Source organism: Podarcis gaigeae (genome assembly GCF_964106915.1).
Source record: "Podarcis gaigeae genome assembly, chromosome: 7".
In the NCBI taxonomy this organism is placed as follows: Eukaryota; Metazoa; Chordata; class Lepidosauria; order Squamata; family Lacertidae; genus Podarcis; species Podarcis gaigeae.
In genome coordinates, this window is record NC_139683.1 from 49169718 (window position 1) to 49192591 (window position 22874).

The 22874-nt window shown below is 39.9% G+C and overlaps 1 protein-coding gene across 3 annotated transcripts in view; it reads left to right on the top strand.

The window, feature by feature from the left end:
* The first annotated feature begins 3880 nt into the window (after positions 1–3880).
* Positions 3881–22874, top strand: part of VAPA (VAMP associated protein A) — a 29140-nt gene continuing 10146 nt past the window's right edge. Inside the window, exons 1-4 of one of the 3 annotated variants that reach the window (XM_083746808.1) lie at positions 3881–4793; positions 19253–19405; positions 20782–20885; positions 22224–22304. In XM_083746808.1, coding sequence (XP_083602934.1) covers positions 4718–4793; positions 19253–19405; positions 20782–20885; positions 22224–22304 — 414 coding nt within the window. In that variant the 5' untranslated portion in view covers positions 3881–4717. Of the gene's footprint in view, positions 4794–17300; positions 17432–19252; positions 19406–20781; positions 20886–22223; positions 22305–22874 lie in introns of those variants that run through there. The other 2 variants (XM_083746810.1, XM_083746809.1) reach the window with 2 other exon arrangements.

A 22874-nucleotide genomic window follows, 5' to 3' on the forward strand; every position in this document is an offset into this window, starting at 1 on the left:
AAAGAAGAACAAGTACATCGTAAAATGCAGCTGCAATCAGGCAGAAATTTAAAAGCCAGCTAAAACCAGAATTATGCATCAGCAAAAGCTTGGTCGAATAACTACATTTTAAGGAGGTGCAGGGATACCATCATGGATGGTGCTTGCCTAAGTTTAGAAGATGTGGGTCTGCAAAAAAGGAGTGCCACTACAGAAAAGGCTTACCCTCAGTGGCTGCCAGTCAAATCTCCAGTAGTTGTAGCGTCCCCAGGAGGTCCTTATCAGATGAATGTAAGGCTCACATCAGGCAGTAGGGAAGATGAAGCTCTTGTACGTGTCCTGGTCTCAAGTTGTTTATGGCATCATCATCACCACCACTTAACTGCCCTTCATCATACACTCCCTAGAAGGGTTACAACATCACAACACAGTATCAATACCAGTTTACAACAACTTAAGTCACAGAAATAAGGTGGGCCTCTCTCCCAGGTTGCCACCTCTAAACTTCTGAAGGTGCAGGAACTACCAAGAGCGCTCCCTCCACTGTTCTCGGTACCCAATAACAGTTGAAAAATGCAGAATCTTCGAATCTGAATAATAACTCCCAACCCAGCTGCAAGGCAGGAATGGATCTGAGATACGTTAATTATTTAGTAAAATGCCATAATAAGTAGAAATAATACAAGAAAGATAGAAGAAAGAAAGATACTATGGTAGGTTCTGGTTGCGTATAGAAAGAAAACACAAAATTATTTACATGCATTAAATATCAAATGTTTAACAGTCCGTCTTACAACAAATTATTAATGCTAAAACTGAATGACCAACAATGGGACTGTTGTAGTGCTCAGGGCTTTTTACTCTGGTAGGAAGTATAAAGGAAGCTTGATAGATGTAAAAGATAAGGACAGATAATTTTATATCATATTGAACCAATGCTTTCATCTGTAAAAGCAATGTTCACTCTTATGGGGCTGGTACACAGATCCGTTTTTCCTGAATGAGTTGGCTTGTGCTATTCTATAGTTTGTAACAGATATGTAATAACAGTAGTTTCATCTCAGATCAGTTAGTAGACAGAAGCTTGTAAAAGAGAGTAAATATGATTGCAAAATACTATGGCGACACATCATGTGTGGATCAATCTCCTATGGAGCAACAGAAACAGAGCTGCCCATTAAAAAGTTAATCACTTTGCTATCAATGCAAGATCACTGCCAAATAAGGTAGTGCATAATAATTTATTTTTGTTTCTTTATATTAAAAGGTACAATTTTCTTTTTCAGTTCTAAAGGTCTTAAAGGTGTGTGTGTAAACAGATATTTAATACTTCAAAAAATAAATATAAAAGCGAAGTGGAACTTTATCAAGGAGTGTCACTTTAAATACACCTGTGATTTCTCAAAGACCTGTTACGGCTTCTGGTAATATATCTGATAAAATACTGTATGTACTTTAAACCTCCACTTGCTCATTCAAGTCTGTTAAAGCACTTAGGTTACCTACCAGAGTTGTGAAATAGATTCCCTGAAATTAAACAGCAAGCTCAGCTTCATTAGCTTTTTCCTCCTTATTCACATATCAGCTCAGTCACTCTCTATGTACTGTAATTATGGGTAGGCTTGGGGTAGTTGCATGGTGCCCACTGCATGTAAATCTAGTCTGTTCCAAAGATAAACCACTTACCTGCCATTTATATTTTCAAGTTAGCTCTACATCTATTACTATGCATCAATGAATTATGACTTTGGGGTGTGTTGGTGGGAGGGAAGCAGCACAAATCATTGAGCACTTTCAGGAAAGAACACCAGTGCAGATTGCAGAAGATGAGAAAATGGATGTACTGAGTCAAGGCTCTGAGAGAGGTTCTGTAGCTTTAAGAATTCCATAATATGGCCTAATACTGCTGTCCTCATTACAATATTGGTACTGTAATGGAAAAGCGCTGCAATTGGCAGAAAGTTTCATGTTATGCAGCTCTTAAAGGTACCAGTGTCTGGACATGGCAACCCAAACCTTGGCAAGATGCATAAAGCAGCAGAAACAGCTACTCGCAAGCTTTGTCTACTATTAAAGCTTAATACTACTTTATCATGATTCTATGAATACAAGTCACACAAGATCTGGAGGAGTAGGAAAAGGTTCTCCCCTTCTTTCTCCCTCTCACACACAAAATGCAGAGACACGTACATTGTATCGGTTGCAAGCTCCAATCTAGCAAGTTCTCATTAGTATCACCCATACCATGGCCCTATGAATAATTCAACAGGAGACTGTCAAAGATTCCGTCTATAAAACTATACAAGCTGACTGAAAAGGAATAAATGTTTTATAAATCACCTCAGATAAAAATGCAAGAATAGTACTTCATGATATGGAACTAGTTGCATGTAATTACGTAAGATATTTGCAATAAACTGAATGTGGACTAAAAGTAAGAACAGAAGTAGGTTAATTACATTAAAAATTCAGTATTATTTTAAAAAATTGTATCCTCCCAATTTTTGGATTATGAAAACAATGAAAATCATACTGACATTTCAGAAAAAATAGCCCTAACAAAAGTCCTATTATTATTATTTTTTAACTCGGGTGGGCTATGTTGGAGATTTGGGCTGCAAGCCAATGCCTTACCTTCAAAACAATAAAATAAGAGCCCTGCTGGATTCCTGTCCCGTTCTTGATAAATATCCATCAGGGCAACCAAATTTCACTCAATCCCACTGCAAGGCCTTTTCTGCATCCCTTATTGCCTGTTTGCACTTTAAAGGCAAATTTGTGTTCCTTTTTGCTCTATTTTTTTCCTGAAGAAAACACCCTTGCCTCTGGTAGCTGCCTTGTGTTTGCACATAACCACACCAGCAGTCTCTATGATTTGGTGATATGTTTCCTGTTCTGCTGTATACATTCTAGTGGAGCTTTCCATTGAGCACTACAGCAAGACTTTCTTTTAAGTAAACAAGCATAGGACTGTGGTTAACATGTCATGCATCCTGAGCAAGACTCATAATTCCTGTACCCAAACAAATATTGGCACAATTGTCTTTTGAGTTCAGTTGCTTGTAACTGAACAATTTCTGGTCAGTTACTACATTTTAGTGGCTGCCCTAAGATCTGTTCTTTTCTCTCTTCTTTTCCGAGGTTCCCTGTACAATTGGGTACGTCAACACCTATATTTTGTTCTCATTGTGACAACATATATTCATTTTAAATGTGATACATTGATTGTAATTCTACTATGTCTGCAATGGGTGTGCCAATGCTTTTATTATTCCTTATACAGTATATTTTTATTACCACTGCAGTTTAATTATGATGTGCACCCCACCATATATTCCAAGTGATAGCTGCTTGTGCAATTGCTTGGAATTTTATGTGCAATTGCTTGGAATTTTATATATTTTCAGATAATTCTGTTATCAGTATTTCTACACCCACACCCCTGTGCCAACCTCAATTAGAGGGTCAAGGTGCAAAAAACACACTTTGCCAAGGGAAACTGGGCAAAGAGAGCGAGTAGGCTTATTCTGCTAAACAGATTGTGCGATCTTTGCATATTTATAACCAGCCCAGCATATTTATGGTGGTAAAAATAACAAAGCAAGCGTTATTGAAAGAACTCAAGTGAAAAATAAATCCAGTTTTCCTTCCTTTTTGATCCTCAGCGCAAAACATGTTATGTTTCGAATTTAACATTAAGCATTTAACCCGGCCACTCCTGCCACACGGGGGCAATTACGGTAAGTGTCCCCAGCACTGAATGTACAGAGGGAACAGAGACCCAGACGGGCTACCTTTCTAACCCAAGTCAACTCCGTTTCTCCTTTGTTTGGCGACTACAACTCCCAGCATGCAACGTCCAGCGAACTAGAAAGCGATGCATGCTGGGAACCAACAGTTCCCAGCCCGCCTCCTTTTCCGCTGTTGGGAGACTCCCGATGCTTTAACCCTTTGGTGTCATTTTCTCCTTCCAGTTTGTCCCGAGTACCACACAGCATCCCCCCCACCCACCTCCTCCGGAGGGGAGAATTCCTTTCTGACTGCCAAAAACCCAAACCCGTGGCGCCTTCAGGGCGCGCGTGACAGCTTCCCCCCCTTTCCCGGCCCACTTGAGAGGAGGAGGAGGAGGCCCACGTCTAGCGACCAGACCTGTCAACCGACCAGGGGGCGGGGGATGGGGAGGAGGGACGAGCAGGCGGAGACTCGAAGCGGCGTTGGTGTTATGTGTCTTCGCGCGTGGCCGTGCGTGCGCGCGCGCACACACGGGCCTGCCTGCCTGCCTTTCTCCCCATAGGCTGACGTGCGGGTGCCAGAGCTTGAGGCGGCCGCTGCCCTCGCGCCCGTGCCGTAGTCGGCGTCGAACGCAGTGCGCTGGGCAGCCGCGCGGGGGGTTCCTCACAGAGCGAGCCAAGTCCTTAACGGGAGAAGAAGTGGGAAAGGAAAGCGGGCAAGAAGAAAGCTGAGGCGGCGGCGGAGAGAGAGAGTTTGCGTGTGTGAGAGAGAGAGGAGGAAGGCGGCGCGCGCGCCTCTCTGTCCGCGCGCGCCTCTAGAGGGAGAAAGGAGGAGGAGGCGGCGGCGGGCGCTGCTGCTGCTGCTACGACTGCTACTCCTCGGTCGGCGTCCCTTCCCTTCTCTCCTTCCTCCCTCCCTCCCTCCCTCCCCGACCGGAGTGTCCTCCCTTTACCTACCCACCCACCCTCTCCTCCGCCTCCCGGACTGAGCGAGCGAGGGAGCAGCGATGGCGGCCGCCGGGGCTCTCTCCAAGCACGAACAGATCCTGGTCCTCGATCCACCCACCGACCTCAAATTCAAAGGTACGAGAGAGCGAGAGCGGGCGGAGGAGCAGGAATCCTTCCCAGTGGGTGGGGGAGGGCGGCGGCGGCGGCGGCGGCAATACCCAAAAGGGTGGACGGGCAAAGGCAACTCTTTCCTCCCCCGCCCGGCGCCGTGTTTAGCGGTGGGGCTGAGAGATGTGGGGCGGGGAGCGGAGCGGGCGGCAAGAAGGCCTGGCCCAGCCGGCCTCCTTCCGCGGAGATTCGGGTGGGAGGTTTGAATCGGGAGGGACGGGACGAGGCGTCGCCGTCGCCATCTTGCTCTCTCCTCCTGTCTTCTCCCGCCCCGGTTCGCCGTCGGTGTGCGGTGCTGAGGCCGGAGCCTCTCTTCCCTCCCCCGCTTCCCCGACCTCCCCGCGTTATCCTGAGCAGCCGGCCTGGCCGGCCCCAGCTACGGCTCCCTCCGCCGGCGGAGGGCGAGAGAGGGAAGCCGGCCTGGCGAGTCTGCGGAGCCGGCCTTAGGCGCTGCCAGCTCCTCCGCCCCTCCCCGGGCTCCTCTTCCGCAGCGCAGCCCGGGCCAGGCCCTGCTTGGGCCAAATCTCCTCTTGGCCGGCCACCCGCTCGCCGCTGTCAGAGGAGTGCGGGGACGGCTTTCGCGCCACCCGTGTTTCCAGGAGAGGCTCAAGATGCGGCTGGGCAGCCCTTGTATAAGATGGGGGAGGGGGAAACTCTGCACGTTTCCAACATTTCCAGGCGGCGCATTCCCTTCTCCCGATTTCGTTGCCACCTCGATCCTTCCATTCTGATATACCTGTAGTCGAGTGGTGGTATCTTGCACCAACGCCCTCTGACGTGTCATGTAAGGAGCTCGGTAATGGGCGTTTTCCATAGCAACGACACTCTTGATATTGGACACCTTGGGTTTAGTGAACGACACGTTTTTGTTGTTGTTGTTGTTGGCAGAAATAAAAGCTTCCCCTCCCCCAGCCCCGCAGGTGTGTTTCCTGAGACCGTGCATCGAATATAAGAATCCTGTACAAAGTACAGGATAAGTTTCTGTGCTTTGAGTATTTGTTGCCTTGGTATTCGGTGTGTTCTTATTTGCAGAATGTTTCTAATGCAATATATACAGAATGTTAATTTTTTTTTTAGTTATCCCCCATTATAGCAGTGATATAGATGGTGATGAAATTGCAATGCCATTCGGAAAAGAGCCAAGATTCTTGGAGGGTAATGGCCAAAACACAGTAAACATACTCTGTTAGTCGTAAAATTGTACTCTGTCTCTGATTAGCACTAGGTTGAATGGATGGCTTTGGAAACATCACAATCTAGGTCTCAGTTGTCCGCTTATAAGAGGAATTAATATTACTTAAGTTACTGAGTTAGGTATAGGGAGGACTATAGTAATACTATAACCTACCTTGAGCTAGATTGTAACTCTAACTGAAAAATACATTCATTTGAGCAAATTTGTAATATTCAAAAGTTGATTAATGGGAGTTTAGGGGAGCAGGCAGTTAAAATGACATATTGGTGTTTTTTGGACACTTGGGGTGATAAAATCTTGTTGCTCAAAGAAGGAAGTTGTGAATTCAGGTATCATTTTATAATTTAATTTCTTTATTTTATTTTTTATCTTTTAAATAACATTTCAGAATCTCCAAGCTATGTTGCAACTTGACAGTCGTAAATCAGTTTTAGTTTAAAACCTCAAGCTAAACTCATTGCTTGGGAATCTCACTATTTTTTGTGAAATTTACAGGTAATGTGTTCAGGAGGAAGATATGAAAATGCAAAAATTTAGACTTAATTGATAAAAGTTACTCATTATGAGCTTTTTTGTGGTGGAGGTGGGATGAAGGGTAAGATAGAATGTTGTGGAAACATCTGTGGAATTCTTATAGACTCTGGCCATTGAAAGTTTGTGTGACATACAGCCTGAGCTGATGTGTGTTTACTCAGAAGTAATTCCCAGTAAGCTTTATTAGATTTACTCCCAGGTAAGTATACATGGGTCTGCAGCAGGCCTTCAGCTTTGGTTCTTGCATTACCTAGGGAAGTCATCTAGTTGAATCAGTTAAGGTTTACTTCAGATGAATTTTTGAAGCATCTACCTGTTGGGAGGCATGCTACTTTTTAAATCAGTTTTTTAACATTCCTGATATAATGTTTGCATTTTTAGAATAATCTGTAGCATAAAACCAGATAGTGGTTTCATTATAGTACCTGAACACAACTCAAAAGTAACTTAAAAGAAGAACATTTGCTTTGTTTGTATAAAGCCCAGTCAATGGCATTTTCAGCTTAAAAAACAACAACAACTTGGATGGCAAAGCTGAAGGTGTACAGCCCTTAGCTAGATAGAATACATAGAGGCACCTTACCCTTGGATTTCTGGACTAGCCTGTCTGTTTATTCAAAAGTAAGTTGTCCTGAATTCAAGTTAGTGTAAACAAAAAAAATTCCTTCCAGTAGCACCTTAAAGGCCAACTAAGTCAGTTCTTGGTATGAGCTTTCGTGTGCATGCACACTTCTTCAGATAAGTTAGTGTGTTTAGTACTGTTGCCTCAGTTAAATTTAAATCTGAAATGAATATACTTGTAAGCATGTTTACTCTGATAAAACTTCTAAGCAGGTTTGCTTAGAGTAGCAACCACAATGTGGTAATGTACAGTCCATGTAAACCAAGTGTAGGCCTATTGAGTCTTGCCCTTGAGTCTCATTGGCATATATAGACATTTGTATAAGTAAATATACAAATATTTACAAACGCCAGCTCCCTTGGCCTGAAAGTGAAACCCATAGTCGCGTTTGACTGGATTTAACCATCCAGGGATCCTTTACCTTTACCTTATAAGTAAAATGGTTGTCATTGCCAAATGTATTGAAACAATTAAGTAATGGGATTTCAGTTTGTTTCAGAATACAGAAGGATCTGGACACATCTCATCCAGAGCTCTGATAAACTGGATTTCTGCCACAATCTTAAAACAGGTTTGCCTAGCAAATAAAGGCTTAGGACAGAATATATGGAGTGCTGTGCCAGTGCAATATCACAAGTGTGACCTTAACTGATATTGCAGGCAGACAATTCAGTGCAAATGTTTCAGATCAGGATGTAAGTGCTACAGGAATCCACATAATTTCAGTAGTTATGATAACCTGACTTTTAGACATACTGCAGCTTGTAAAAAATTGTTTAAAGTTACACCAAGAATTGTGATAATACAAAATAATTGAAAGTTTATGACACAGTTCCAACGATGTTTTGACATTGCTGACAATGTCATATTTAGAAGAAGGGTAGTAGTTACATTGGATCCATATTTAAACCCCAGAAAAGCTTATAATATAAACACTTTTTAAAAATTGTAATATTATGCTGAAACAGGCTAAAACTCTTTACATCATAATTCAGAATAAAAGATTTTGCTGCAGTTCACCGTTTGAGTAGTACAAACAAATGGGTCACTTTCATTGCCTTTGTATGTTGCTGATAATGCAAGTGTGCTTAAGTGGTAAACAAGACAAAAGTATTTCAAATATAAGTTCAAAATTACTATTTCACGTTCTTAAAAGTTACAGTTGAGCAGTCAATGCCAGGCTGTCTTTCTCTGATCAGGACACATTGATTTCGAGTTAATAGCTTATTGCATTGCCATAAAATTTATTTTAAAATGTTTCCTTTGTAAAAAAAAAAAGTGTTTCTTAATAAAAAGTCTCTTAAATCCAGTAATGATGAAACATTCTTAATAACAATGCATAACTGCATGTGGTTAAATTAAAGTTGAAATAGATGGGCCTCAATCATGAATAGCAATGTTAAATCCCTCAGATATCCGATTTAAATTTTATCATATAGTAGGGCTGAAAGAGAAGTCTGCCTTGGAAAGGAATTGCCAGCTGAAATACTTGGCTAGGTGGTCAATAGCTTGACCCAATAGAAGACACCTTATTGTAACTATGTGCTATATCCTTAAGGGTGAGAGCTTGTAGCTTGAATGGGTGTCCACTCGTGTAATGGGGCTTCCCCTTCCAGGGGACCCCTTGAAACAAATTTGGGGGGCAGATGGAGGTTAGAGAAGAGCAGTGTTAGAAATTAGTTGTGTTTTGCTACTGGCATGAGTCCAGTTGTGACCACATGCAGATCTCCATCTGGCTGGCTTCTCCAGCTTTCTTAAGCAGGTAAGCAGAAGAGCTTGTTTACTGCATTTATATCACACCTTTTTCTCCAAGGAGTACATGGTTCACTCCCTCCCTCCTCCCTCCCTACCTCAGCAACCCTGTGAGGTAGGTTAAGAGGCGGTGACAGGCCCAAGGTCACCCAGTGAGCTTCATGACTGAGTGGAGATTTGAACCCTGGCCTTCCAGGTCCTAGTCTAATACTCTAACCACTACACCACACTGCCTTCCTAGATTACTTCAGCTGTGGGGCAGCTATATAAATTAAGTAGGTAAATAATTAAACGGGAAAGCAAAATGTCACTTACGGAAGAATCTGAAATATTTTCCTTAAAGCTTGCATTTGTTTTACTCTGGATTGTTTTATTTGATGTTTTAATGTGTTGTAAACACATTATATCTTTAAAATATAAAGCAGTATAGAAATGAAATAAAAAATCATAATAATAAAAATAAATTTCATTGTTAAAAAATCGTGTCTAGACATTCTGTTGTGGTGACCACAACCTTGGTTTAAGGTGCCATTTGGCGATTAGCTTATATATCGTGAGTTTCTCACATTGGAAAAGAGAAACCAGAAGTTCCATTGCACAAGCAGTTTAAATAATTGTATTTCACCCAGTGGATTTAAGGTGCCACACATAACTATTCTCTGTTGGTTACAAGTTTACACTAGCCATTGTTAACACTGCCCATATTAAAGAACAACATTTCATGCTTAGTTATTACATTTCAAGTACAGGTAGTTTAGTTACTGATGGAATTTCACCATGGTGAAGTCATGATGACATATTTTGTAATATTGTATTGGTGCATCAAAAGGTTTAAGCATTTTTGGAAATCTCTGCAAATAGAGCACAGAGGCTGTAGAATACTTTAGGCTTAACTAAAAACTGCAGAATGTTGGAGACTTGATGGATAATTGTTAAAACTGATCTGATAACAGAAGTATAGTTCACCTTTGCATAGCTGCTGGTATTGCAAAGGATATACACTTACTGCAAATTGAGACGCTTGCACTTAAGAGTAAAAATAGCTCACCATTAAACCCATCCCTCTGCCTTTAAGATCAGTTGCCAAAATTGGTCATTGGTATGTCTTTCATGTAGGCAGGGTTGGAACATTTTAAATATGTATCTGTCATATATTGGTATGTCTATTTTAACTTAGTTTATGTTTTTCTCAAACTTAAGACACTGAAGGAAAATAATTGAGAATTTTCATGATCTGGTTAATGTAATAGCTGTTTTTTGCATCACAGTTTGATATACACACATCTTTCATTTAATTTTTAAGATCCCTGTTAGGGGCAAATTGGTATTTGGCTTCTGCATGTCTAATGTGGAGTATGAAAATAGATCTGCATACATGTAATATGAAACAGCCCTCATATTGATTAGACATTTGCATTGCTGTTTCAGAAGTCCATTAAGTGAGATAGTAAATTGGCTTCCTGGGTGCAAAAACTTCTGTGTTGATACATTTTAATTATTTGCAATATCAAATTGTGGGGAGTGCTGTGATGAATGGCATCCTACCTTATTCTAAGGTGGAAATATACTGCAAAATATATTAGGGTAGAAATAAAATTATAGGACTGTAAACAGTGATGAGAGCCTTTTATAAAAAAATCCAATGCAAATTAGTTTGCATATAGAAATTTTCATGAGAAGGTTTTTTTATGTGCTAGAGAATGATCTAATTTAGCATCTTTATTTACTTGTATTTAGTAAGCAATGCTAAAAACATTGAAACTGCCAAGTTCACCTAATATATTTTCCATTTATACCCATGCATTGTTGTTAATTAAGTTATGAAGTGGAAAAATAAAGCACTGGAAAATGTTCTGTCCCACATCACTGGCCAAAACAAACTTGGTTTCATTCATTCTAAGTACAGAACACTTTTTAGTTCTGCAATCTTAATGCATGTTTACTTGGACATAAATTCTACTCAGTTCTTAAAGTTGCGGTTGGGCAGGTGGGTATTGATTTCACCTTTAATTTTGCAGGTTGCCTTCTTGCATAAACAAAGCTACTGATATTTAGGCTGTAATACTATGCACTCTTAATAGGAAAGAAGTCCCTGAGAAATTGCTGAGACTTCTCAGTAAAGATGCATGGCATTTCATTGTTGAATCTAATTTCTGTAATTACTGTTTTAGTAATCTAAGATGATTGTCTAATATTTCCAGAAATTATTGTTTAAATCTTACCAGTATTTCACATAAAATGCACTGGATTATATCAGACCGAATCATATTGCCCATGGAAGGACCCTTCTGCACATGGAATGATCATAGCACTAAAACAATTTTGTAACAAATTTATGGCTTCCTGTATAGCAGGAAGATTTGCAAAGATAAAATATAAATAAAGACATTTTATCTTTGCAAATCAATATAGAGCACAACAGTATAGACGATACAGTTAATAACACTGCTAGGGAGTTCTAGGGAGGTTGTAGTATGAAGTATGGTTACAGAAGTATAAAACTGGGAATAAAAATTCTGCCTGTTATAGCTCTGTGGCCACCTGTGCAGCAGTGGTTGAATACAAAGCCAATTAAAGCAGATTGTTTGGGCTACTTAAAGCTGGGGAGCAGAGGAGTTTGTCAGAAATGTCTTTAGTAGATTTGAGTCAGTTGAGCATGATATCACTCCAGTATTGTGTGTAACTTCTAACCAGAAAGTAGTAAATGTCTAGAATAGTTAAGGAATGGTAGGTGGGAATTAATGCTCTTCATTTTTGTAGAATGGTTGCTCATATTTGTCCACCAGACTGCAGTTTAATAAATGCAATGTCATTAGGATTTCTACTGGATGAAATTCTTTTGGATGAACTATATTGGGTCATCTATGTCATGCATTGATAATTAAGCAGCTGTAAAGAACAACGCTGTGGGTTAAACCACCGAGCCTAGGACTTGCCGATCAGAAGGTCGGCAGTTCGAATCCCCATGACGGGGTGAGCTCCCATTGCTTGGTCCCTGCTCCTGCCAACCTAGCAGTTCGAAAGCTCCTCAAAGTGCAAGTAGATAAATAGGTACCGCTCCGGCGGGAAGGTAAACGGCGTTTCCGTGCACTGCTCTGGTTCACCAGAAGTGGCTTAGTCATGCTGGCCACATGACCCGGAAGCTCCCTCAGCCAGTATAGTGAGATGAGCACCAGAGTCGGTCACGACTGGACCTAATGGTCAGGGGTCCCTTTACCTTTACCTTTAATGAACAACTAGATCATATTGTGAGATGTTAGTCAATCTAGGCTAATAAAAGGATTCATGATGCTCTACTACCTTAGGTGGTACTTCATTCCAGAATAATTTGTCTAATGCGGCTCAGCACATCATACCATTATATTGTTGCACAAAAGCCTTGATAATATGAATGAATGCAACATAAAAATCTCCATAGGACACAGACAAGAGCCCAACCTCTCTCAGACCAAAGGTAGCCTTTCATGAGGGGAATTCTGTGTATCTAGAAGCACCATACCATATTTATATTATTTTGACTTAAAATGCATAGGGTTCTTTTTCTGTCAGTCAACTTATTGCAGTATCCATCTGCTGACTTTTTGTGCTGTGTTTGCTTTGGAACTTTCATTTTTGTTGGTCTGCTAAAATGATAAGCTGGTTGTTGAAGTAAGGCCTGACATATTTGTTGCAAACATTAGGTGTATAATGGGTTTGATCTTGGCTGGGTGTGTATTAACTGGGGCTTACATAATATTATTTGCTTAGCTCATCATATCCTAGAGTATCAGTATGTTGCATTTCCTGTAGTTGCTTATCTCAGTTGGTATACTCCTCTAAATTATTAATGTGATTTTTAGTGTGCTGAAAATGAAGACAAGGTAAGTTGACTTTAAAGGAATGTTGTAGATTCCTTTGAAAAAAATCATTTTAATTTTAAAGAGTCTGTGAGCAGTGCAATTAAATAACTTCACGTAGGAGAAAACATTTTATTGTTTAGTCTTCTTATCTTTTCCTTGCTTACAAGGTGATTTAAAGCTGGACAAGTAGTAGTATTATTATTTGAAAGTATGACTTTTAAATATATGAGTTACTGTTCTATGTAACATGCAAACTAACAACAAAAATAAATTTAGTTATCCAATTTCCTTTTGTATGAGGTAATATGTTGGCAGATTATTATTATGTATAATGCGTGAGATTCTTTACTAAGTAATATAATCAAGATAAATCCTGAAGAACTTTAAATTTGGGTACTTACCGAGGGATGGGAGACAAACAAAAGGGTTAAGCCACATGCTTCATGGAATAGGTGATCATTGATGAGGAACTTGAAGGAAAATGGTGCCACTACTTGGGTGTTCTGGGCTTAAATGGAGCAGCAAGGGAGAGCAAGTGGGATCATTCTTAGATGAGGTGGCCAACATGGGCTCTTCCACATGTTAAGATCAGCATTCGAAACTACCAGGCACATTTAGCAACAGGGAATTTCATAAAAGTGAGCAGTTTCTGAGCTCTGGGTACAGTACTGCTCTTAAGATTTCAGATTAAAACTGGCACTGCTGGCGCTGAGGGTGTGGGAGGAGAAATTCCTCCCCACTAGACTTACAATAGACTAGCGGTCATCTTATACATGGAAAAATATGACAAGTCTTAGGTTTGCGAACTGGACACTCAAGGTGGGTGTCTCTGCCATTGGTTGTATAGGTCAACATGTGTCAGTTGTGGTGCCAAAAAAGATACATTTATCTGAAGGAAAGGGTGTGTAGGGCTTGTCTGCAGAGCGGAAGGAAAGAAGGACCTTTTTCTGCTTCCCCGCTTCCAACCATTCTCTGAAGACTGGAGAAGAGATTCTCTTAAGAATACAGTGGTACCTCAGGTTACAGACTCTTCAGGTTACAGACGCTTCAGGTTACAGACTCCGCTAGCCCAGAAATAGTACCTTGGGTTAAGAACTTTGCTTCAGGATGAGAACAGAAATTGTGCCGCCGCGGCAGCAGGAAGCTCCATTAGCTAAAGTGGTATCTCAGGTTAAGAACATTTTCAAGTTAAGAACAGACCTCCAGAACAAATTAAGTTCTTATCCTGAGGTACCACTGTATTAGGGAGGTGGGCAGGGGAAGCATGGCTTTCTTTTTTGCAGTCTTCAGATGAGGACCAGACTAGATTTTAGCAGCAGTTCATTCACCTACAGCTTTGTATTCTTGTTAGTAAAAAGTGTGCCTAGACATTCTGTTGTTGCGCCTATAACCTAGGTTTAAGGTGCCATTTAGCTCCTAGCTTTCATATTTCAGTTTCTAATATTGGTTAAGATTACAGCTCAACCATTCCCGCCCATTGGCAATGCTGGTTAAGGCTATTGGAAGCTGCAGTCAAACAGCATTTGGAGGGCACCATGTTGGATACCCCTGTTGTAAGAGTATAAGACTTTTGGACAGGCTGAGGATGATAGTAGTTGAATGACTAAAGGTCATGGACAATGGAGGTATTTATGGAGGAAATGATATAGCATGAAGGAAGGAAGAGCTGCATGATTTTGACAGGATAGTTCTGGACAGAGGTGAGAGGATCTAAGTGTTCAAAGGGAAAGGCCAGAGAAAAGGTTTTCTCGTCGGGAACAAATAACAGTGTTCCTCTGGAGATTCTCACTGGGGTATAAGGACTCAGGTGGCCTTTAAGGTATCCAGGACCCTAGTTGTTCAGGGCTTTGTATGAACCTTGAACCTGCCCAGTAGCATTCGGGCAGCCAGTGCAGATGCTTTAGCAGAGATGTCACATACAGTCAGCCCTCCACCCACAAGCAGTAGGCCCACTGTATTATACACTAGCTGGATCTTTTGGACCAGGCCGAAGGGCAGCCCCACATGGAGCTCCACACAGAAAATCTCTAGTTATAGGTAAGGCAAAAATTGCTTGGGTTGTTCTGAATGCCAAATCACTTTATTAGGATTTATCTAAAGAAGAAAATGTTTACATGCTATTCATTATACTCTTGTGCAAGTACTAGCGGAAGGTTACTTGCCGCACAGTACTAAGGTATATCATGGTTTGCATTGCAGTTTGAGAAACATGTTGAATAAGTAGTGCATGAACTACTTTTTATGGGTCATAAAGTCTTTGAAAGAGCATGTGCCAAATCTTGGGCTGGAGCTTGCACAAGTAGAATAACTTTTTTGGACAGGGAATCACTTTTCTAATGCAGTGCTCTCCCAGTAGGTCAGATACAACCAATTTCTGGTAGCAGAAAGGCATATTTGAGCCAAGCCAATATCATAAAATTTAGAAGCCATTTAAAATGGTGTAATATGCAGCCCCTGTTGGTAATGGAATATATTCTGTGCTTTTTTGTTACATTTTAATGGAGAAATATGCGTAACATTTATACTAGCATAGTGAACATCATTGGCACACGTTGCATTTATATCCTCATAAACAGCTGCTGGCATTCCTGGTTTGGCACTGTAGTGTACAACCGGAAGCATAGACAGTATGATTGAAAAGTTCAGATACCTAGAAGACATTTGTGCCAAGAACAGGAAACAGGCTGTACAGCTGACATAGTTTGCTATGCCATGGGTGGGTGAGCTGGGGTGGTTTAAGGAAGCCCTTGGTATGAGAATCTTACATGTTGTAAAGCACTGTGGCCGTTAAATATGGGGTCGGGAGAATTGAGTTGCAACCCAATTTGTACATGTTTACTTAGAAGTAAGGTTCACTCAGACTTACTCTGATTGCAGTCTCAGGGTGGGATCCTGTACATATGTATCTGAGGTATTTACTTCTGAATAGACATGCATAGTCTTGTGCTGTTAGTCTCAAATAATCATGTAGTTTGGGAAGTCAATGAGGTGGTGTTTTGTTTTTTGGGGTTTTTTTTTGTTTAAGAAAACATCAATCCCTCATTATTATTTTTATTGATTTAAGTTATATCCTGCCTTTCTTTTGGGACAGGATTCAAGGCGGCTCAGAGCTTGAATTTCAACAAACGCAACTAGAAACAGAGTATCAGTATAAATACTAACAATTAAATAAGTAACCCTATTAAAAACAACACTAAAACCAATTAAAAGCACAGAAGAAAGAAAAGAATGTACAAAATCCATATACTGCTTCAATTTAAAACTGATCAAGGAATGCTAGGTAATACATAAATGTAAAGTCGATAAGCAGAGATTAGGGCTGCATAAGAATACCTGATGCCTAGCTCTGCTTAAAAGGTAGCTAAAATTTCAGACCTCAGTCTCAATACTAAGTGCAATGTGACATATTCATTTCTTTATGAGAAAATGTTAAGAGGAAAATTGTAGTGCTGTACTTTCATCCTTAGCTTTGGCAATATGTAGCATGATACCAGGAGGACCCTTCTTTAATTTTAAAAGTGTAGCACACTGAATGCATTTTCTAGCCAGTCTGGTGCAGGCTAGTTTCTCTACAGTATAGTCAAACATAGCCCGACAAGCAGTGCTCTAAAAAGCATTCACACCAAGGCCCTTGATGGTAATGAGATTTTGTTGAAGTAATTCAGAAAGAAGTCTGTTGACCAGTTTCTGGCTATATTGAAGCTAAAGTCTTTTATTTTTAAAAGACTCCTAATTATTTAGCTGCATGCATAATTTTCTTCAGTTTCATAATGTTTATATTATTAACAATGGCCAGCTAACAATAATTCTTTGTACTTTACCCTGTGATAGAAATTTAGAAAATGACTTCGAAAATAACTGTGCATCAAGGAAAAGTCTGTCAGTTTTAGTTAAGTTCTTTTTTGTTCTACAGTTAATAACAGTCAAGTTCTGTTTTTGGAGCAGAGCCTTTTCAGCATGTGATTTGCTTTTATTCACTTCTGGGGGATACCCCTGGAGGTTCAGTGCTAATCCTGTTAATTGCTTTGAATGGTTCCTAGATGAATAACATTAGAAAGGGATTGTATGTAAACCCATCTTGGCTAGTGGTGTTAACAATCATTTTTGGTTGTATAGTCAGATGTGGCTTCTTTTAGTCAGGTGGCACATGTAAGACCTGTGTTTTATTTATATACTGTATTGGCCTGAATATAAGCCACACCCGAATATAAGCCGCACCTTTAAAATTCGGGGTGGGGGGGAGACAATACCCAAATATAAGTTGCTCCCTTAAAATTCTGCAGGCACTCACACTGTTTAATTTCTTCATAGAAGTAATATCTCTCACTGTCATTTAAGAGCAAAACAGCTTTTAGAAAGCTTTCTGTGCTAAGAATTTCTCTTGTATAAATTGACATATGTTCAGGAATACACTGATACTATTCATTTGATACCATGTTGACAGTCTAGCATGTATGTGTTATAAACATGAGCTGTTTTCTACTTTTCGTATTTTGTTTACAGAAGAATAATGGTTGCATGTAGCATAAGGGCTACTAAGATGCCACCTGATCTGACAGTTGTTCTCCATCATAATTGTTTTGCTACATCAGACTTGAATTCATTGTAGTCCAGCGCTCTGTCACCAACAGCAGCCAGTAAGATGATCCTGGAAAACACACAGGTAGTGATAGAAGAGAGGGCCTCTTTGTCCCTAGAATTTGGTAATCAGATAGATGTTGTCTCTGAGTATGGAGGATCCAGGTTTTTTTTATTTTTTTAAGTTGAAGAGTATTTAGAGAGCTCATGGGATAAGATGGTTAAAGTCAAATAATAATTTCTTTCCAAATGGGGGCTGCATAGGAGAAATTCCAACATGCTTGTGCAAGGGTAACATGGTATTCCATGTTGAAAGATCCATTTTTGGCTTTTATGGTTAAACCTATTGCCAGGTCATTCATTTTTTAAATTTCCTGGCCAGTGCATTTATATGATGAATAAATATCTCATTTTATTGGTCCTGGACCAGTTGTTAATTTCACTGTACTACCCAAGAACCTAAGAGCTCAGAGAGAGGAAATACTTTTCTTCATTCCTTGCACATCCTGATTTTACAAGCTTTATTATGTTCTTTCTTGGCTTCCATTTTCTGAACTAAAATATTCTAATTTCTTCCACCTTTCTCTTTATGCAAGATGCTTGGCTTATTTTGGTAATTAGCTACTCAGTGATCTTCCAGCTGCAGGGAGTATTCAAATGCACGTGCACCATAGATCTATGTAATGACATAATGACACAAATGTATAGTTCTGTTTTCAGCTAATAGGATCTCCACCAAATGATGGGAATTTTTGTAGCAATATGGTCATAGCAGGGCACATCTTTTTACAGCTGATTTTTCTCCACTGTTTCTTTTCTTGGCCACTGTTCCCTTCTTTTTGTCCTTTGAGACCTCTGCCTCTATCTGCTGCCTCATTGGCATGCTTGCCTCTGGCTGTTTACGTGCCTTCTCTTTTTCATTCTTTTTCAGCTGTGGCTTATCCTTGTGGCTGTTAGTGAGATGCCAGCCTCAAAAAAATAAAATAATAATAATAATAAAATCATTCAAATGGATTATCCTTGCTGGTTTTTATTGACAGTCATGAAAATAGGTTGGCGTAGTGCAAGGTGCTGAGCCATGGGCCAGATGAGGCCCACCAATCTCTGTAAATTGGTTTACAAGGCTTCTTCCTCCACATTGGAGTTCTGAGCTAGAAGTAGACGAACCTCCCAGCCCAGTCTTGCAATGGGGGGAAATTATGCTGTCTTTTCAGAGACCATTCTCAGCAGTTCAGAAGTAGGTCTCTGAAGAACAGAAACTGCTACCGTTCTGGTATGTCTGTGTGATGCATGTTCCTTTTCCAGTCTTTCTCTTCCATGAGGTTGTTTTCCAGAGTAAATGTTGCAGATTCCCTAAACAATATTTTCCCTTCCCTATCAGCTTGGACATGATATTCCTGTGATAGCAGAGTAGTTTAGGTAAAGGCAGGAGAGGTTTTGGACCATATTGCACAGAGGATCCTTTTTCTAATTATTTCCAATTTTTATTTTGGTGTTTTCACTGCCATAGCACCAATGGCTACGTGAATGGAAGGCTGCTCTTACAACTTATTTTCCACTCTGCCCTCTGAAAGGTATCTCCAGGGGGTTTGAATAGTATGGGCTGTGTCATGGGGACTATAGGAGGAAAAGGGAATTGTCAAAAACCAGCCAGAGAAACATTGCCTGAGCAGAGCAGAGCACAAAAAGAGTATTAATTGAGGCAGGGACTTGCTGGTAGGCTTTTCTAAACTGCAAGATATTGGGAGAAAGGATGGAAGATAATAATAACTTGCTGGTCACCATTGACCACATGGTCTGTGGATATGTCTTGATTTGGACCATTGGTTTGCTTGTGATGCCTGTTTTTGGAGATCACATCTAACAAATAGACTAATTACTAAACATAAACCTTTAACAATTTCAGGTCCCTTCACAGATGTAGTCACTACAAATCTTAAATTACGAAATCCATCGGACAGAAAAGTATGTTTTAAAGTGAAGACTACAGCACCTCGCCGATACTGTGTGAGGCCAAACAGTGGAATTATTGACCCAGGTTCTTCTGTAACTGTATCAGGTAAAAATGTTTGGTTGTTTTTCTTTCTTTTATTAGCAGTGTGGAACCTTTTTCCTCTCTAATGGCCACATTCCTTTGATGGCCCATATAAGATCAGCGTACACTGTTGGGCCTGATGAGCATTTACTGTTCCCAACCCAAATCCTGCAGAAAGCCATCTAATTCAGATTTTAATTTTATTCTGACTTCTTTTTAAGAGGTGATTTAATTACTGTTTGATTTTATATCAAACAGTTTATATTTGATGTTAGCCGCCCTGAGCCCAGTCTTGGCTGGGGAGGGCAGGATACAAATAAAAGTTGTTGTTGTTATTAATGAAAGTTGTCTAGGTCCACATATGAGCAGTGAGCAGGGCAAATTCCAAAATGGACAGGGCCAAAGCATGTATACACTGACTCCAGTCACACATCCACACTAATACGTAAAGTTTTCTTGACTTCCATTTTGCATACTAAGAAAGGAGCTCCCTTTCTCATCATGCAGCATGGAAACACAGCAAAATGCCCATGCAGAGAACAATCTCTTACTCCACAAACAGCTTTGCAGCAGGGCTCCTTGACTGTATGTGTGCCTGCCTGTCTTCCATTAAGCACCTCTGTCTCTTGGTCAGCATCCCTCTGTCTCCTGTGAAAGTGACAGAGATGTCCGGGAGGCAGACAGACATATGAAAAAGAGCACTGAGCTAGATCATCTATTGATCATCTATAAATGATCAAAGTGCCATCCGTGGTAGGCTTCACAAGCTCCCATGCTTGACTTCCTCCAGTCTCTCTCCCATCCTTACCTTCTCTCTGATGATGAGACTGGAAGAAGTCAACTCTCTCAACTCTCTTCTCTTTTAGAGCTTGGATCTTTGGATCCAAATTATATATGCAAAGTATTAGGGCAAGAAGAATTCTCTGCAAACTCTCTTTCTCTGGTGATCATATCATTCCTGTTTGAAGGAGTGTGGCAGATCTCTTCTGTCCTCCTTTGCTAACATTCAAGGTCCTGGGCATCTCTTACCCAATATTTGTATACATCACAGTGGTAATGGGTGGCCCTTTAATGAATTCTTCCCACCATTTTCAGATGTTTCAAACTTCTGCCTGTTTTAACTTAATTACATACTTACATCAAATTTGGAAGCTCAGGTTGTTATGTGGAAATAAAAATCCTGATTTTGCAAGTGAACTTGTTTTCATAATATCGGGGCATAACAGATAACCATAAACGGCAAATTTGCAATAAATGATAGAACTTGATTCTCGCAAGAAATCTTGTTTATTATCTGTTTCAAATGATTGCACAATTCTTTTATGCTGTTTAAAATTTTGAAATTGACAGGAAAAGTAGGTTGCATGCCTCTAGTAATTCATACTTTGTCTATTATACAGTGATGTTACAGCCTTTTGACTATGATCCAAATGAGAAGAGTAAACATAAGTTTATGGTACAGACAATCTTTGCTCCCTCAAACATTACAGATATGGAAGCAGTGGTAAGTAAATAGATTTAATTTCAGTATTGTAAGCTAACAAGATGAATTCTTACTTTTTGCCTTTTGCCATATTTTATCCATTAGGGTTCTTGTATTATGTTCAACATATATTTTGAGTCTGTCCAACTTCTCCTCCTCTGTTGCTTTGCTGGCACAAGCTGGAAGAATACTGTTGCGAGAGTCCTCAAAATGTACATTCCACTTAGGAACTAAGCCTTGAGCTGCTTTCTTCACCTTCAGGGGAAAAAGTGTATTTGCCATCAGTTGTTGTTACACCAATACTTAACTTGGAACTAGTTGCATAAACTAGCCATTTTAATGCAATGTTGGTCACACTTTTTTAAAAAAAGTGTGCTTAATGTTACCACTTCTATTTTGAAGAAAAATTGGCCTTGTTCTCTCAGTCAGGATCTCAAAGATGATACTGTTTTAAGTAACAAGGGTGTTCTTTGTGCTTCTTTTCTGACAAAATTTCAGTAGAATATAAAATGGTTGTACAGTACTAAGCGCGGGAAGTAGTATCTACAAGGATTATCTTTGTTTTCTGCCTTTAAATTTCATAAATGCTGTTGCAAAGTGGTGCACATCTTTCCTTGTTACTGGTAATTTATTGGATTGCTGTTTCACTTCCCCGATAAGATCTATAATCTATAATCTGAAGAGTTTTGTGTTTATCAATTTTGTGGCAAATACAACTTCAGAGTTTCTAATTCTAGAAAGTAGGGGGAATCTCCTCTTTCAGGGAATATGCCATTCAAATTTCCTTCCTGATAGCCTGATCCAAACAAAAAATAAAATAATCCCCCCCTATCTTTGAACATGACATGTTTTAGTTTCCCCTCCTATTTGATATCTACCAAAGCACTGAAGATTAGGTTGAGAGATAGTATCATTTCTTTGTTTATTAAGCAGAGAGGTGCACAAGCCCCATACCTGTGTATGTTATATTTTCTGTTACATCTAAAATGGAAGCCTATGCTTACCAGAAATGGAACAAACCATGGTTTCAGATCCTGGTAACCATAGCCTCCCAATTTGGGGAGTGTAGTGGGATATAGTGGGAGTGTAGTGGGATATAGTGGGAAAGTATGGCTAATTAAACCAGGAAAACTTATAGTGGCATACCCCAGTGTGCTCAGATACAAGATTTGTACATATTTTTGCTTAATATCTTCCCAGACTTGGTTTACCTAAGAGCTTCATGTCTAAGTAATTATTTGAAACATGATTTCCCACTTATAAGCCTATTCAGTCTTAAAGTACTGTGTATTTGACAAAGTTTGCATATTATGACTTACTAAAAAGCAGCTAAAATTTATTTTATTTTCATTGTCCTAGTGGAAGGATGCAAAGTCTGATGACTTAATGGACTCCAAATTGAGATGTGTATTTGAAATGCCTAATGAAAATGATAAGCTGGTAAGTAAATAAACAAAAATGAAACAACTTCAAGTAGTGATTTTATAACAATGTATCCTAAGCTAAGAATGTGCTCCGTAGTTGCTTTGTATCTGAACAGTTTATGTAATTCTACAAAATAAATTAAAATATGGGGCAGTGTAACCAGTGATTCAGTAGCACACAAAGAGCTTTGTATTTTTACATTTCTTTTTAGCATACAGTATAAGTGCACTATTTTCTGTAACCTCTCTTATCAGTCTATTTCTGCATCATTGTGTGCCATATGAAATTTTGCATGCATATCCCTAGCTCATTTTGTCAAAGTGAAAGCTGCCTTGGTTCCACCTCTTGAAAACTGTGTTGCTTACACAGTGAGTGGAATCTAGTCAGTTGGGAAGATGGGGTGTGTTTCAAAGAGGTGCAATGACATTGTCACTGGGAACTGAGCAACAAAACTTCAAGACTCCCATGTATGATCACATAAAAATCTTTGAAGAAGGGTAGCAGTTCGAAAGATAAAGCAGTATGGTAATATATTCTAAGAGCTCTATGTTTTTATGACACAATGAGCTACGGGCAATCCTACAA